This window comes from Chiloscyllium plagiosum, chromosome 19 (genome assembly GCF_004010195.1).
Source record: "Chiloscyllium plagiosum isolate BGI_BamShark_2017 chromosome 19, ASM401019v2, whole genome shotgun sequence".
NCBI lineage: Eukaryota > Metazoa > Chordata > Chondrichthyes > Orectolobiformes > Hemiscylliidae > Chiloscyllium > Chiloscyllium plagiosum.
The window spans coordinates 26507659-26526329 of NC_057728.1; the positions used below are offsets into that span (position 1 = coordinate 26507659).

General features: G+C 42.2%; 1 protein-coding gene across 3 annotated transcripts in view; it reads left to right on the forward strand.

Moving 5' to 3' along the window:
* Positions 1 to 18671, forward strand: part of LOC122559618 (tubby-related protein 3-like) — a 136178-nt gene that overhangs the window by 76932 nt on the left and 40575 nt on the right. For all 3 annotated transcript variants that reach the window (XM_043709409.1, XM_043709410.1, XM_043709408.1), the window contains exon 3: positions 6983 to 7145. In XM_043709409.1, coding sequence (XP_043565344.1) covers positions 6983 to 7145 — 163 coding nt within the window. The remainder of the gene's footprint in view (positions 1 to 6982; positions 7146 to 18671) is intronic.

Genomic DNA, 18671 nt, shown 5'->3' on the forward strand with positions numbered 1-18671 from the left:
TTGCCAGGGTTGGAGGATCTGAGCTACAGGGAGAGGCTGAACAGGCTGGGGCTGTTTTCCCTGGAGCATTGGAGGCTGTAGGATGACCTTATAGGCGTTTACAAAATTATGAGGGGCATGGATAGGATAAATAGGCAAAGTGTTTTCCCTGGGGTTGGGGAGTCCAAAACTAGAGGGCATAGGTTTAGGGTGAGAGGGGAAAGATATAAAAGAGACCTAAGGGGCAACCTTTGCACGCAATGGGTGGTACGTGTATGGAATGAGCTGCCAGAGGATGTGGTGGAGGCTAGTACAATTGCAATATTTAAGAGGCGTTTGGATTGGTATATGAATAGGAAGGGTTTGGAGGGATATGGGCCGGGTGCTGGCAGGTGGGACTAGATTGGATTGAGATATCTGGTCGGCATGGATGGGTTGGACCGAAGGGTCTGTTTCCGTGCTGTACATCTGTATGACTGTATTTGCAAATAAAACTGTTAGTTAACTTTAAAAAGGCAATAGTTTGATGCAGTCAAGGTACGCTCCAATGAGAGGGAAAGGTAAGCAAAGAATTATGAAGCAGAAAAAAGTGCCTAAAAAATGACATGATAATACAGGTGAGAACTAGACTTAATATAGAAAATTCAGAGGCAAAGTGAAATAGAAAATCAGAATGTGAGAATATGAGCAAAGACTGGTATAAAGGAGAGTCCAAAAGAGTTTGAAAGCATATGAATAGTAAAATGCTCATCAGAGGAAGAGTGGGGCTGATTAAGTTCAACATATTTTCTAATCAATCTGTTCAGAGATATTATTACACGCCTTTGGAGCAGGTGGGATTACAACCTTAGCCTCCTGGATCCAAAGTAGTAACTATTCTAAAAGAGAACTCTGATTAGGGATCATAAAAATATTTGATAATTGGAAAAAGAAGGCATTGCTGAGGCTCCTTCCAAGATATGTATATTTGAGGCGGGACAAATACTGCTTTCAAAGTGATAATGGATAAGCAACTGCAGACGAAGCTAGTTGTAAACAATGTGATCACCACGCTGACCATCCACTAATAACAGATTGCCATCCTGAAAATTCCCTCTTTATCCTACCTGTCTTCTATTAATTAGCCAATTTTCTATACATGATATTATACTACCCCAAATACAATGGCTCTTATTTAGTAGCTTTATGTGCAGTACATTATAAAATGCCTTTTGGAAATCCAAATGTATTACATCTACTGATTCACCTTTATTTTTCCTGCGTGATACTACCTCAGTGATATGTAATAGACTTGGCAGGCATGAAGCCATGCTGACTCTGATGTGAGTCATAAGTCTGTATGAAGACGATACTCCATTGTGCTTTAAGGTGGACAGTTCCAGGATTTTAACCCAGTGACAATGATGGAAAGATAACATATTTCCAAGTTAAGATGGTGTGTGCTTTAGAAGGTAACTTGGAGGTGATGTTACTCCCGTTTTAACCTAAAGGGCACAAGTTTGACAAATGCAGTTAAAACTTTGATGAATTGTTGCAGTGCATCTTGTAGATATATATTGCAGCTATGTTGCACTGATGATGAAGGTAGTGCCAATTACATGGCAGTTTCTCCTTGAAGTTGTTGATCTTGTGTGTTGTTGTAGATGCATAGAATCATATAGCATAGAAGAGGCCCTTCAGCCCATCGAGCCTGTTCTGCCAAAACTATGTTAAATCTACAATAGTCCCACTTTTCAGCTGTAGGCCTCTAGACTGGAATGTTATGACTTTTCAAGTGTTCATCCAAGTACTTTTTTAAAGGTTATGAGGTTTCCTGCATAACTACCCTCCCAGGCAGTGCATTTTAGGCCCTCACCACCTTCTGAATGGAATGTTTTTTCCTCCAATCCCCTCCTGTCTTCCACCTTAAAAGTGTAAACTATTATTACTGACTCTTCAATTAAGGGGGACAGCTGCTTTCTGTTCACCCTGTCCACGCCCATTGCAATCTTATATATTTCTCTGCTCCAAAGAAAATAGCCTGAACTTATCCAACCTCTCTTCATAACTAAAGCACTCCATCCAAGGCAACATCCTAATGAATCTCCTTTGCATCCTTTTCAGGGCAATCACACATTTTCTATAGTGCAGTGACCAAAACTGCACACAGTATTCTAATTGTGGCCTAACCAAAATTCTGTCTAGCTCCAATATAACCTCCCTGCTCTTATAATCTATGCCTTGACTGATAAAGGCAGGTGTTCCGTATGCTGCCTTAGCAACCCTATTAACCTGCCCTACCACCTTCAGGGATTTGTGGACAAACACCCCTCTGAGCTTTCTAGTATCCTACCATTCGTCAAGTATTCCTTTGTCTTCTTATTTCATCACTTCATCCTTATCGGGGCTAAATTCCTTCTGCCACTGATCCGCTCATCTAATCAATCTATTTATATCCTTCTGTAATCTAAGACCTCCTTCCTTTCGATCAATCACCTGGATAATCTTGATGTACTCATTACACTTAAGCAAGGAATTGGAGGATATTTTATCATATCTAATATTGTACTTTATCGATGGAAATGCTCTCAGGAGTATTTAATGTATTCTGCCTTGCAGAAGTAGAAGTAACGTTGAAGGGAGTGGGTTTCTTTCCTCTCCCTGGAGTCATGTGTAGCACAGAGGAAGTGCTTATAGTTGTGAGAGGCACTGTTGCAGGAGTTGCTCAGAACAGATTCTTTGACCTAATCATTTTCAGCTGCTTCATCAATGACCTTTCTTTCTGCAGACATGAGGATAAAAGGAAAAATACTCTCTCTGGATGCAAAAAATCTAAAATGAGCACAGAGAATGCTGGAGGAGTTAATTGGGTCTGGCAGCATCTGTAAAGATAGAAACTGTTAATGTTTCTCTCCAAAGTGAGGATGCTTGCCAATGATCGCAATGTTCAGTTCCATTTGCAGCTCCTCAGATAACGAAGCAGTTTTTGACTGCATACAACAAAATATGCATATTAATTTAAATAAGCACGTAAGTTTTGTTAATAAGTCAGGCAAGATCTGTGGGGAGTGAGAAGATTTAAGATTTCAGGGTGGTGATCTTTTATTGGAACTGACAACATTATAATCTAGGCTGATAAATAGCAAGTAACTTAATGCCACAGAAGTACCAAGCAATGACCATCTCCAACAGGAGAATATTGAGCCATTTCCCCTCGATGTTCAGTGGCATTATCTTCACTGCATCCTTTACCACCAACATCCAGGAGTTATCATTGATCATAAAATTAACTGGACCAGTCATAAATACTGTAACTAGAAGAGCATATCATGTAAATTCTTATGTTGTACAATTTACTTCTTAACTTCCCAAAACCTGCTAACACATCGGAGTTGTGCCTTGTAAATGGTAATCCCAATGAATGTAGTCCCTGTAATGCTCCAAGAAGCTTGAGACCTTCCAGGTTGATTTGTACTCCATGTACTATCTCAAGCATTTACTCCTACCATCACAGGCACATCTGGCTACAGTAAGTACTATTGAGAAGGTACGCTGCAGCAACCTGTCATTGTACCTTTGATAGCAGTGTCCAATTACACAACATCTGTCATCTACATGAGCAAGGGTAGCAGATGCATGAGAACACCATGAACTAATGGTTTCTCTAAGTCATATGCCAGCCTGACTTGGAAACTATTGCCATTTCTCCATTAGCATAATTACACTTATAAAATACTTCATTGGCTGTCCAGAGCATTGAGATATTCTGTGAGATCGTGAAAAGTGCAACATAAATGCAAGTTATATTTTTCTTATCTGTTTTCTATAAAATCCTAAATTTCCTTCCCACATACCACATGGATTTTAATAGTGCAAGAAGGTGTCTCACTATTAACAGCTCAAGTGCAATTAAGGATTTGTCAGTGATGCCCACGTCCCACAAATGATAAAATAAAATAAGATATTAAGTTGCACTCAACAGAATTCCCAGCTTCTGGTCTGTTGTAGTTACAGTATTTATATGGCTTCTTCAATAAAGTTTCTGGTGTGTTGAACTCCAGGATGTTGTTGATGGGCGATTGAGTATTCATGGATGCCAAAGGATAATGGTTGAATTTTCTTTGGGTAGACATGGGTCTTTGCCTGGTAAGAATGTTATTTTCCATTTATGAACCCTAGTCTAACTTTTGTCTGAGTCTTATTTACTCATAGGCACAGATGGTTTAATTATCTAAGGAGTTGTCAATGGATATGTACATTATGGGTTTGTGCAGGTTCCTGTTCCTTCACTGACCAGTGGTGCATGTTCACCCAACACTGGAACCAGGCCGCCTCATCTGGCAAGTGGCATCTCGGCAGCCTGGCTCAACTGTGCAGATGCAACACAGCAGTAATCAGGTTGTAGTCACTTGGAAATCAGTGTCAGTGAGACACTGATAACCTGGGTTACAGCGCAAGGTGATTTTTAAAAAAGAAAATCATAATATGTTCAGACAAGACCCTTTTGAAACACTGCATCCTTTGAAATCCTACCCACGTACATGGAGATCAACCATTTCCCATTGGGGAGTTGAACTCCAGTCTCCTGGGAGGCAGGCAGGACACTATACTAAGGAAGAGCCTCCTTTTCTTCAAAACTCAGCACCTTTTTTTGAGTTAACCTGTTTAGACATATTATGACAACTTTGCACCACGAGAGCTTGAAGCTAAGCCTTCTGGCCCAGAGTTAGGGACACTACTACTGCCTCACAATAGCCTCCACAAAATCATCTTCCTTTATGCTGACTATGCTTCTAATGTTAATTGAATATATTTTGTGTTTAATTATATTCAGGCAGAGAGCATTATTCGGGTATTGTTTGAGGAAATATAAAGAGATATGTATTGAAACTGTGGTTATGATTTGAGTTAGGAGGTATATGTATATAATATTTCACTGTAAATTAATGTAAAACCGAGTGAAAATTAGCTATAATGCTATCCTTTACTCAGTACTATCCTATCCAGTGGAGAGTTTTCTCCCTAATACCCATTGCCTGCATTTTACTTAAGTTCTTTGGCATCATATTTGGTCAAATGATGTTCAGGGGAATTATTTTCACCACGCCTCTGGAATTCAGCGCTTTTGTGCTTATTTGGATCAAGGCTGTAATGAGAGCTACAGCCAAGTGATCTTGATAATATTCAAGAATTGGTGAGTATATAATTGATGAGTCATTGCCACTTAATAGCACAGTCCATGTTAACTTCTATTAATTTCTAATGTTGGGGAGTATACTGGAAAGATAGTAATTGGCTTCATTGAATTTAAACTGCTGTTTGTGAACAGCATTATACCTGGACAAGTTTCTGCCTTTTGAGCAGATGCCAGTAATAGTAAAACAGTTTGGCTATATATTCAACAACAAAAACAGAGTGCTGGAGAAGCACCACTGAATCTGGTAGCATTTGTAGAAACAAAACATATAGTGACCCTCATCAGAACTGAAGATCGATGAAGAAGGGTGGTATGTATTCTGGTGACAGGGTATGGTTTTGGTCAGAGAGGACGGAAGTGGGGGGAGAGAGAGAAAGAGAGAGAATAGTGTATATGGAAAGAGTGTGAGCGAGAAGAGGGATAGGCAAACAGACATTTTGCTAATGATAAGCCAGAAAAGAGACAACAGTTAAGTGGGGTGCTAACAACAAGTTTAAATATTTGAAAATGGGTTGACTGTGCTGGGAGCAGTCATACAGAACAGGACCTAGAGGTATGGAGGAAGGGACCGAAGAGTGTGTTCATCTTCTGAAATTGTTAAACTCAGTGTTAAGGTTGTAAGGTTTCTAGGTGCAATGTGAAGTGTTGTTCCTCCAGCTTCCATTGAGCCTTGCTGAATCGCTACAGATAGGAATATTGGCATGGGAGCACAGACATCTGCTGCAGTGGCAAGCAGCTGGAAGCTCAGAACCATTTTTATACACCAAGTGTAGGTGTACAGCAAATCAGTTAGCCAGCCTGCATTTAGTCTCCCCAGTATTCTTGCACTGGCTGTGGTTACCATGAAGAACTCTCATTTTCAACCTCTCCCTTCTCTGCACGTATGGTAATACTCAGGTTAAACCGCCACCACTCGTCTCTCTCCAATAAGAGAGCAGCCCTATGGTCTGTTAGGACTCAGTTTCCCCAGTGTAGAATAGACTGCATTGTGAGCAGCAAATACATGGATAGGATTGAATGCAGGGCAGTTAAATGAGTGCTTCACCAGGAAGGTGTGTCTGGGGTCTTGGATAATAAGGTGGGAAGAGGTAATTGATCTAGTAATGCACCATCTGTAATTGCATGGGAAGGTACTGTGGGATGGAGAGATGTTGTGAGTGGAGGAGGAGTGGAGCAGGGTGTCCGGGGTGAAATGCTGACAAGGGAGGGAAGGGGAATATGTTTCTGGTGCAAGCCAACCATTGGAAGTGGTGGAAATGGTGGCTTATGGTCCTTTGGATGTAGAGACTGGAGGGTTGGACAGTGAGGACCACAAATGGAGGGATGGCAGAGAAGAGGTGAAGGCAGAAGTGTGGGAAATAGGTTGGACATGGCTGAGGGCTCTGTCAACCAAGTTGCTTGGAATCTTCGGTTGAGGAAAAAGGACACTGATTCTTTTGCTGTTTATCTTAAATCAATGGCAAGGTGACCAAAAACTTCTATTCATCAAGTGACTAGGATGAAATAAACTACGAAACAATGTGATGGAGACAAATTTCAAAATTGAAGAGGGAAAATTTGCAGGGCTACAGGCAAATGGCAGTCAAGCAGAAATTACTGTGTGCGTCTTTCAGAGAACTGACGCAGACAAGACAGGCTAAAGGACCATCTTCTGTGCTGTTATCATTCTCGAGTTCTTTAACTGAAAATCTCCAAAGCTGACTACTGGGGTGTTAATAAAAATACATTTTCTCTTCTCTAAAATATGTTGATTTTACTCAATAACATTTTCCTCTTGATAGTACAAGTGTTATTTCATAACAAATGCTTTAACTTTTTTTCCTGTAGCGTGCACTACTAGAACAGAAGCAGAGGAGGAAACGACAGGAGCTTCTCATGGTCCAACCTAACCTTGAGGCCAAGCCACGAAGGTTGAAGCCAAAACGATGTGAGGAGCAATCACCATTAGTAGAATCCCGCAACAACGTAACCAGCAACAGAATATTAGATGGTATGCAATATGTGTTTTATGTAACCACTGCTTTAAAGATAAACAATCACTTGTTCACTGGCTAACATGGACAAAAATAGTCTTCTTGAAAGCCACAATATCCATTCAGGTTGTATTTCTTGTTCTGTGAAGTGCAGGAAATAGTTGCATTGTGCAATTTAACACAGGGAGTAGCACAATCACGCAATCTACAAGCTGGCCAACTGGGAAGATGTTATTTGCACACATGTATGTGTGTCCATCTTAACGTTTGCAGCACAGAAATTGATTTGATGTGTCTATTGAAAACTGATGTTTTTGAACAATCTCAATGATTTTTGGAAAGTAGCAAAGTCATAACTAAAAAGTAAAAGTTGAACTATTGTTAAATGGTATTTTCATTTGCTAAAAAAATTAACATTTGATTTAATTTCTTATCAGAGTCTGAGATTTAATTTGAGATTACTGATAATTGCTGTATCTATTTGAAAAAAATCCCAAGGTGACAAAAGTAATCGATGAGGGTAGAGCAGTGGATGTTGTCTGTATGGATTTTCGTAAGGCTTTCGACAAGGTAGGCTCATCCAGAAGATTAAGATGCATGGAATTCACTGAGTTGGCTGTGCGGATTCAGAGTTGGCTTGCCTGTAGAAGACAGAGGGCAGTGGTAGAAGGCTATTTTTCTGGCTGGAGGTCTGTGATTTCTGGTGTTCTGCAGGGGTCAGTACTGGGACCTCTGTTTGTGATATACATAAATGACTTGGATAAAAATGTAGATAGATGGGTTCGTAAGTCTACAGGTTTGTGGACAATGTAGACGGTTGTCAAAGGATACAGCAGGATATAGATCAGTTGCAGCTATAGGTGGAGAAATGGCAGATGGAGTTTAATCCCAGAAAGTGTGAGGTGCTGCACTTCGGGAGATCAAATGTTAAGGAAAAGTATACAGTTAGTGGCAGAACCCTAAGCAGCATCGAAGTACAGAGAGATCTTGGGGTTCTAGTCCATAGCTCCCTGAAAATGACCACTCAAGTAGATTGGGTGGTAAAGAAGGCATATGACATGCTTGTTTTTATTAGTCGGGGAATTGAGTACAAGAGGCAGAATGTCATGTTGCAACTTTATAAGATTTTAGTTAGGCCACACTTAGGGTATTGTGTTCAATTCAGGTCGCTACATTACAGGAAAGAGGTGGAGTCGTTGGAGAGGGTTGGGAAGAGCTTTACCAAGATGCTGCCTGGATTAGAGGGTATGAGCTATAAGAGGCGAGAAAATCTCAGATTGTTTTCTCTGGTGGAGGCAGATGGGAGATTTGAAAGAAGTCTTATAAAATTATGAAATGCATAGAAAAGGTTGTCAGTCAGAATCTTTTTCCCAGAGTTGAAATGTCTAATACTAGGGGACATGCATTTAAGGTGAGAGGAGGAAAGTTCAAAGGAGATGAGGGGTAGGTTTTTTACACCAGTGGTGGTGGTGGAGGAGGCATTTAGGAGACTTTTAGATAAGCATATGAATATGCAAAGAATGGAGGGGTATGGACCAAGGGCAGGCAGAATGGATTAGTTCAGTTTAGCGTCATGTTTAGCACAACATTGTGAACCTGTCTCTTCCTGTGCTATGCAGATATGTGTTCTATGTCTCAGTTGATAGCTGTTTGCTTCTAGGATACATCTTGTCTACTGCCAATTTTTGTTGACAGGTTGTTTGAGTTGGTATACTCTTGGTTCTTTTGGATTGCTGGACATTTCATCGTCACTGACTTTGTCATTGGAATAGTCTGTAAATTTGGATTGTTTTTTAGAAAAAGATAAATGGATTGTTAGTAACAGAGTCATAATATGTATTATGTGAAAGATTACTGGTATAATAATTTTGATTGTTTTGCAGTGTCTAGTTTGACAAAAATGTACTAACCTCCTATAAATTTCTGTAGATTAGTGCCATTCTAGGTTGAGCACAGGTTGTGTCTCTTTATATAATCATTTGTTTACTACTTTGTGATGAAGAAAGGCATGTGCTTACATCACCATTTTTACAGCTTGGAATGTCCCAAGCACTGTGTAACCAATTAAGAATTTTTGAAGTGCAATTGCTTTTGTATTGTCAGGAAGGCAACAGCCAATTTCCATAAAGGTGCATCCCACAGAGACAATTTGTTTATTTTTCTATTAAATCGAATACTGACAAAGATCAGTCAGGGCACTATGGAGAATTCCCTTGTTATTCTTTGAAATATTGATGTATGATCCTCTACATTCATTTGAGAGAGCAGTCAAATTTTGACATCTCAACCAAAACATGGCACTTTCTACACTGTAATATTCCCACAATACTTCCTGGACTGTCATAGAGTCATAGAGATGTACAGCATGGAAACAGACCCTTCAGTCCAACTCGTCCATACCGACCAGATAGCCCAACCCAATCTAGTCTCACCTGCCAGCACTTGGCACATATCCCTCCAAACCCTTCCAATTCATATACCCATCCAGATGCCTTTAAAATGTTGCAATTGTACTTGCCTCCACCACTTCCTCTGGCAGCTCATTCCATACATGTGCCACCCTCTGCGTGAAAAAGTTGCCCCTTAGGTCTCTTTTATATCTTTCTCCTCTCACCCTAAACCTATGCCCTCTAGTTCTGGACTCCAACACCCCAGGGAAAATACTTTGTCTATTTATCCTATCCATGCCCCTCATGATTTTATAAACCTCTATAAGGTCACCCCTCAACTGTCAACTGTGATTTTTGTGTTCATACCTGGTGTTGAATTCACAAGCTTGTGGCTCAAAGACAAGACTGCAACAAACTGGGACATAGTTGCGAGGGTGCAAGTAGAATAAAACAAGAGTGTCTTTTTTGCTAGAACAAGACCTTGCTAGCTGGATCAGAGGTTGAATAGGTAGACATTATAAGCTATATTATGGACAGCTCTGGATGGGCATTTTGAGACTAAGATGGGAGGAGGTAAAGATATTGATGAATTAAAATGTAATGTGATTTGATAGTTTTCTTCTCTGTCCGAATAATATATGTATTTAGGATAGTTTACAGTTCATTCTTTTACTTTATTAGCAATTGTTGCAGTACCAGTGCACAAACAAATTTAGTCATTAGTGTTGAATGTCAGAGTTAAATGGGAACTCATGATGTGTTGCGATCTGTACCTTGAGTGCTTCCAAAATTGCTGTATATCTACAAACTGTTTTAGATTTCATTGTACAGAGATGTAATTGGATGGTAGAAATCTCAATGTCAATAACAGTAACTGCCCTTCAGGTCCCAAATAATTTCTACTTTTTGAGAAATATGATATGTTTATACAATTTATGAACAGTGCCAATGTGAATTGCCTGCTGATACCACTGTAACCATTCTACTGCTGAACTGTGGAACATACAAAGGCAGCACTTAATAAGCGTTTGTTTAGAATATGCAGATCCTGCTTTGTTATCATATGTTCTCTTTCTCAATCTGTGATGTAAGACAAGAAGCAATATGCTGTGGCTAAACAAGCATGAACAACAATCTGAAAAGTAACATGGGATCTATAGCTCATGATGTTTTTGACAATGACCTGTCTGGTCAAGAAAAAGGAGGAGACATATGTCCGTGAATCCCTTGAGGGGTATAGAGGGTATAGGAGTACATTTAAGAGGGAAATCAGGAGGACAAAAGGGGGCATAGCTTTGGAGACAGAGGGTCATGGTAGAGGGTTATTATTCAGACTGGAGGCCTGTAACCAGTGGTCTGCACAAGGATCGGTGCTGGGTCGACTATTGTTCATAATTCATATAAGCAATTTGGATGAGAATATAGGAGGTATGGTTAGTAAATTTACTGATGGCACCAAAATTGGTGGTACAGTGGCCAGTGAAGAAGGTTATCTAAGAGTACAACAGGATCTTGATCGAGTTGGCTGAGGAGTGGCAGATGGAGTTTAAACTGGAAAAGATGCAAAAAGATTTACAAGAATATTGCCAAGACTGGAATGTTTGATTTATAAGGATAAGCTGGGACATTTTGCCCTGGAGTATAAGAGGCTGACGGGTGACCTTATTAGAGGTTTATAAAATCATGAGGGACGTAGATAAGGTAAATAGCGAATGTCTTTTCCCCAGAATAGGGGAGTTCAAAACTGGCGGGCATAGGTTTAAGGTGAGAAGTGAAAGATTTAAAAGGGGCTTGAGGAGCAACTTTTTCACACGGAGGATGGTGTGCATACAGAATAAGCTGCCAGAGGAAGTAGTACAGATGGGTACAATTACAATATTTAAAGCCATTTGGACAGGAACATGGGTAGGATAGGTTTAGAGGGATATGGGCGAAACACAGGCAAATGGGACTAGTTCAGTTTAAGAAATCTGGTTGGCATGGACAAATGGGGCTGAAGGGCATGTATCCATGCTGTCCAACTCTAATTTCAGCTTTCTTGATACTGAGATGAGATACTGTAAAAACAAAATGTTTCTGAAGCTGAGTTTCACACTATGATTTTAAGAATATAATCAATTCAGGTGGCTTATACCTAGAATTATGCCAAATAAAGAAATGCTTTATATGATGTTGAGAAAAATAGAGAATGCTTTCTTCCTAAAATTATCGTTCCTGTCTTGTACATAATGGATTTTCTGTAGAGAAATAAATGAGTCTAAACATTGTATATTGTCACTTACTATTGAGAAATGTGATGCTGCACAGGTCAATAGTTGTTAAAAATCCATATCCTTTATTTATTCACGGGATGAGGATATCACTGGCCAGGTAGCATTTATTGCCCAAAGGGCAGTTAAGATTCAACCATGATGCTTTGGATCTGGAGTCACATGTAGGTCAGACCGGGAGTTTTCTTCCCTAAAGGACATTAGTGAATCAGATTATTTTTCCTGACAATCAGCAATGGATTCATGGTCATCATTAGACTCTTTAATTCTAGATATTTATTGAATTCAAATTCTACCATCTGCTGTTACAGGATTCAAACCTGCGTCCCCAGAGCATTATCTGAGTCTCTGGGTTAACAGTCCAGCAATAATACAAGTAGGCCATCACGTCCCCCTGTATGAGAGTAATTACAGTTTTAGTAATAGTTCACATGAGAGTGTGATTCTCATGTGTCAGTATCTTATCAGAAAGAATTCTAAGAAAGGATTGGATCTTTTGTTCAGTATACCTGCAGCTTGAGCTTTAACAGGCTAATTTTCTGCAGTAATTCAGTCTAAGTCATGGCTTTTATGTAATATGTTCAGAGTGGTATTTGAAGGTCACATCTGATGGTTGCTTGTTTCCTTTCTTGAGACACACTTGTGAGAAAATGACACTTTACTGAAAGTATAAACTTTCTGTATCTGCTATGTTATAGATTGCCTATACCTGATAATAAGGGCTGTCCACACTCCATGCCTCATGGTTCTTCGTGGCTTTCAGCTATTTAGGTTTATTTTAACTACAGTCTTTAACTCTGACGATTATTACCTTGCAACTGGTTTCTGTTGTAACAGTTCCTTTAAAATTGATTTCCTGAGACTTGATGGTTAGCTTGTGTCTATGCAGCATTATGTAGGCAGTTTTCTTCACAAGTTGTTTAAATTGTCCATTCTGTCTCATTCCCACTTGCCACTGAATTTCTGATCTGTTGGCATGATTCTATTGTCAAATATGGGGAGTGTGTCAAACCTGCATTAGGTTCTGATTTATTTTGTGCCAGGTTGTGTATGACTGCTTTGTCACAATGTGAACAAGGCTTTGATGACAGGAATATTTCCCATCAACCAATTCCCCATATTTTATAGCCATGTTAATATCCAATAATTGTTCATCTCTCATACTCATTACCTCGCAAACTGCATGGCTTTAGCATGTGTTTAACTTCATAAGTTGATTCCAGCTCTCTGGTATGTATTTTCCTCTCTTTTGTTCAGACATATGGTCTGTAGCTATACTACAAGGATATCCTGCATTATTTTGGCATGAAGTAGATAGTAACATTTCATTGTGATAGCACATGTGTCTGGGGAGATCTAAAAGTGCAGTACTTTTGCAGGTGAAGTATGCATGTTCAGCCCCTTTTCTCCTTCAACTTGGTGAATCCCCTTTCACAAATAATGTAATCGGCAGCTGCATTGAAGAAAGTGTAATTGAAGCCACTCTTTGATATAGCAGTGGTACCTACCTCCTTCACTGCAGAATCTCTATTTTGAAACTAGTGAATTGGCAAGTAGGATTAATTGTTGTTCCTGCAACCAATTCTGGGCAATTGTATGTTATGTTGGCATAAAGAAGGGCTTATGCCCGAAACGTTGATTCTCCTGTTCCTTGGATGCTGCCTGACCTGCTGCGCTTTTCCAGCAACACATTTTCAGCATAAATATTGAATACAATATTGAGACAGTGGGTCAACCAGGGAAGTCAGGCTTGTGAATCTTCAGTAGGGGATACAATCCAGAGGTGTGGGGTTCATGGATGATGAGGTTGGAGCTGAGGATGGGCGATCCCCAAACGTGGATGGTCTGGCAGATGATAGTTTGGTGATGGGAGGTGAGGTCCTGGTTGAGGGGGCAGTAGGAGGATGTGTCTGCGAGTTGGCGCCTGGCTTCAGCGATGTAGAGAGTGGTCCGCCAAACTACCACTGCCCCCCCCCCCTTGTCTGCGGGTTTGGTGAGGTTGGGGTAGGAGCGGACAGAGTGCAGAGCTGTGCGTTGAGGGAGCAGGTGAGAAGCGTGGACAGGTTGAGGTAGTCGATATCCGTTAGAAATGAAGAGATTGAGGGCAATAATAGGCCATTTCAGGGAGTCCAAGTGGATGGGGTGTGTTTGAGGTGAAAGAAGGGGTCCTTGGTGGGTGGGTGGGTATCCTGATTGAAAAAGTGGGCCCGGAGGCAGAGGCGGCGGAAGAAATGTTCAAGGTCACAACGCTTGTCGAACTCATTACTCGAGCATAGAAGGATGAATGTGAGGCCTTTGCTGAGGACTAACCGTTCATCCTCAGTGAGGGGGAGGCTGGGTTGCAGATACAGTCACGTAGATGGGTTAACTCCAGGAAAGGTAAGAGTGGTAGGCAGGTAGTGCAGGCATGTTCTGTGGCTATCCACATTTCAAACAAGTATGCTGTTTTGGAAAATGTAGGGGGTGATAGATTCTCAAGGGAATGTAGCATGAACAGCCAAGTTTCTGGTATCGAGACTGGCTCTAATGCAATAAGGGTTATGTCGGGTTCCAAGAGATCGATTGCTTTAGGGGACTCTCTGGTCTGAAGCACAGACAGACGTTTCTGTGGCCAGCAGCGACAAATCAGAATGGTGTGTTGCCTCCCTGGTGCCAGGATCAAGGATGTTTCAGAGAGGGTGCAGAATGTTCTCAAAGGGGAGAGGGACCAGCAGGAAGTCATTGTACATATTGGAACCATTGACATAGGAAGGGAAAAGCATAAGATTCTGAAGGGAGAATATAGAGAGTTAGGCAGGAATTTTAAAAAAGAGATCCTTGAGAGTAGTAATATCTGGATTATTACCAGTGCTGCGAGCTAGTGAGGATGGGAATAGACAGATAGAGCAGATGAATGCATGGCTGAGAAGCTGATGTATGGGAGAAGGATTCACATTTTTGGATCATTGGAATCTCTCTTGGGGTAGAAGTGACCTGTACCTGAATTGGAAGAGTCTAATATACTGGCAGGGAAATTTGCTAAAGTTGCTCAGGAGGATTTAAACTATTAAGGTTGGGGGGTGGGACCCAGGGAGATAGTGAGGAAAAAGATCAATCTAAGACGGGTGCAGTTGAGAAAGGAAGCGAGTCAAACAGTCAGGTCAGGCAGGGACAAAGCAGAGAACAAGGTGGGACTGATAAACTGCATTTATTTCAATGTAAGAAGCCTAATAGGGAAGGCAGATGAACTCAGGGCATGGTTAGGAACATGGGACTGGGATACCATAGCAATTACAGAAATGTGGCTCAGAGATGGACAGGACTGGCAGCTTAATGTTCCAGGATACAAATGCTACAGGAAGGGTAGAAAGGGAGGCAAGAGAGGAGGGGGAGTGGCATTTTTGATAAGGGATAGCATTACAGCTGTACTGACGGAGGATATCCAGGATGTACATCCAGGGAAGTTATTTGGGTGGAACTAAGAAATAAGAAAGGGATGAATACCTTATTGGGATTGTATTATAGACCTCTTAATAGTCAGAGGGAAATTAAGAAACAAATTTGTAAGGAGATTTCAGTTATCTGTAGGAATAATAGGGTGGTTATGGTAAGGGATTTTAACTTTCCAAACATCGACTGGGACTGCAATAGTGTTAAAGGTTTAGATGGAGAGGAATTTGTTAAGTGTGTACAAGACACTTTTCTGATTCAGTATGTGGATGTCCCTACTAGAGAAGGTGCAAAACATGACCTCCTCTTGGGAAATAAGGCAGGGCAGGTGACTGAGGTGTCAGTGGGGGAGCAATTTGGGGCCAGCGACCATAACTCTCTTAGTTTTAAAATAGTGATGGAAAAGGATAGACCAAATCTATAAGTTAAATTTCTAAACTGGAGGAAGGCTAATTTTGATGGTATTGGTAAGAACTTTCAAAAGCTGATTGGGGGCAGATGTTTGCAGGTAAAGGGACGGCTGGAAAATGGGAAGCCCACAGAAATGAGATAGCGAGAATCCAGAGGCAGTGTATTCCTGTTCGGGTGAAAGGAAAGGCTGTAGGTATAGGGAATGCTGGATGACTAAAGAAACTGAGGGTTTGGTTAAGAAAAAGAAGGAAGCAGATGTCAGGTATAGACAGGATAGATCGAGTGAATCCTTAGAAGAGTATACTTAAGAGGGAAATCAAGAGGGCAAAAAGGGGACATGAGATAGCTTTGACAAATAGTGTTAAGGAGAATCCAAAAGGTTTTTACAAATACATTAAGGACAAAAGGGTAACTAGGGAGAGAATAGGGCCCCTCAAAGTATACACCTCCATCCGCCATGACCAGGCCTCTAAGCCCTCCAATTCTTCCTCTCCTGACATCCCCACCAGTACCCTTCCACTGACACACTAATTCGTTTGGCTAAAGTGGTCCTCACCCTTCACGGTTTCTCCTTCGAATCCTCCCACTTCCTCCAGCCGAAAGGGCTAGCCAGGGGCACCCGCATGGGTCCCAGCTATGCCTGTCTCTTTGTCGGCTACGTGGAACAGTCTATCTTCCGCCGTTACACCAGTGCCACTCCCCACCTTTTCATCCGTGACATTAATGACTGCATCGGCGCCACCTAGTGGAAGTTGAACAGTTCATCAACTTCACCAACACATTCCACCCCGACCTTAAACTCACCTGGACTATCTCTGACACCTCCCTCCTCATCCTGGACCCCTCCACCTCCATCAACTGTGACCGACTCAACACTGACATTTTCTACAAACTCACCAACTCCCACAGCTACCTGGATTACACCTCCTCCCACCCTGCCTCCTGCAAAAATGCTATCCTTTATTTCCAATTCCTCCACCTCCACCACATCTGCTCCCAGGGCGACCAGTTCCACCACAGAACACACGAGATAGCCAAAAAAAAAGACCATATCTTTCCCTTCCACATGGTGGTTGATGTCCTCCAGCCCATCTTATCCACTATCCTCACCCCTGCCCTTGAACCCCACCCCTCCAACTGCAACAAGGACAGAACCTCCCTGGTCCTCACCTTCCACCCCACCAACCTCTGCATACATCGCATCATCCTCCACCATTTCCACCACCTACAAACGGACCCCATCACCAGAGGCATATTTCCCTCCCTACCCTTGTCTGCTTTCCGTAAAGACCGTTCCCTCAGCGACGTTGTCAGGTCCACACCTCCCAACAACCCAACCTCCCCTCCTGGCATCTTCCCCTGCCACCGCAAGAATTACAAAACCTGCACCCACACCTCCCCACTCACCTCCATCCAAGGCCCCAAAGGAGCCTTCCACATCTATCAAAGTATCACCTCCACTTCCACACGTGCCATTTACTATATCCGTTGCTCCTGATGCGGTCTCCTCTACGTTGGAGAGACAGGACACCTACTCGCAGAGCACTTCAGGGAACATCTACGGGACACCCACACCAACCAACCCCACCGCACAGTGGCGAATTCCCCCTCCCTCTCCACCGCGGACATGCAGGTCCTGAGCCTCCTCCATCGCTATTCCCTTACCGCCTGATGCCTGAAGGAAGAACGCCTCTTCTTATGCCTCACGACCCTCCAACCCCATAGCATAATGTGGATTTCACCAGTTTCTTCATTTCCCCTCCCCCACCTTATCCTAATTCCAACCTTCCAGCTCCGCACCGCCCTCATGACCTGCCCACCTGTCCATCTTCCTTCCCAACTATCCACTCCACCCTCCCCTCCGACCTATTCCCATTACCCCACCTCCATCCACCCATTGCACTCTCAGCTACCTTCCCCTAGCCCCGCCCCCTCCCATTTATCTTTCCACCCCCCAGTCTCCCAGCCTCATTCCTGATGAAAGGCTTTTGCCCGAAACATCGATTTTTCTGCTTCTCAGCTGCCTGACCTGCTGTGCTTTTCCAGCACCACACTGTTGACCCCTCAAAGAACAGCAAGGCGGCCTTTGTGTGGAACCGCAGGAGATGGGGGAGGTACTAAACAAGTATTTTGCATCAGTGCTTACTGTGGAAAAGGACATGGAAGATATAGAATGTAGGGAAATAGATGGTGACATCCTGAAAGAAAAAGAGGAAGTGCTGGAGGTCTTGAAACACACAAAAGTGGATAAATCCCCAGGACTTGATCAGGTGTATCCTAGAACTCTGTGGGAAGCTAGGGAAGTGATTGTTGGGCTCTTTGCTGAGATATTTGTATCAGCGATAGTCGCAGTGACGTGTGGGAAGACTGGAGTTGGCTAACGTGGTGACATTGTTTAAGAAGGGTGGTAAGGACAAGCCAGGGAACTATACACTGATGAGTCTGATGTCGGTGGTGGGCAAGTTGTTGGAAGGAATCCTGAGGGACAGGGTGTAGATGTATTTGGAAAGGCAAGGACTGATTCGGGATAGTCAACATGGCTTTGTGCGTGGGAAATCATGTCCCACAAACTTCATTAAGTTTTTGAAGAAGTAACAAAGAGAATTGATGAGGGCAGAGTGAGCACGTGATCTATAAGGACTACAGTAAGGCGTTCAACAAGGTTCCCCATGGGAGACTGGTTAGATCTCATGGAATACAGGGAGAATTAGCCATTTGGATGAAGAACTGGCTCAAAGGTAGAAGACAGAGGGTGGTGGTGGAGGGTTGTTTTTCAGACTGGAGGCCTGTCACCAGTGGAATGCCACAAGGATCGGTGCTGGATCCACTACTTTTTGTCATTTATATAATTTATTTGGAGGTGAGCATAAGCAGCACAGTTAGTAAGTTTGCAGATGACACCAAAATTGGAGGTGTAGTGGACAGTGAAGGAGGTTACCTCAGATTACAACAGGATCTGGACCGGGTGGACCAATGGGCTGAGAAGTGGCAGATGGAGTTTAATTCAGATAAATGCGAGGTGCTGCATTTTGGGAAAGCAAAT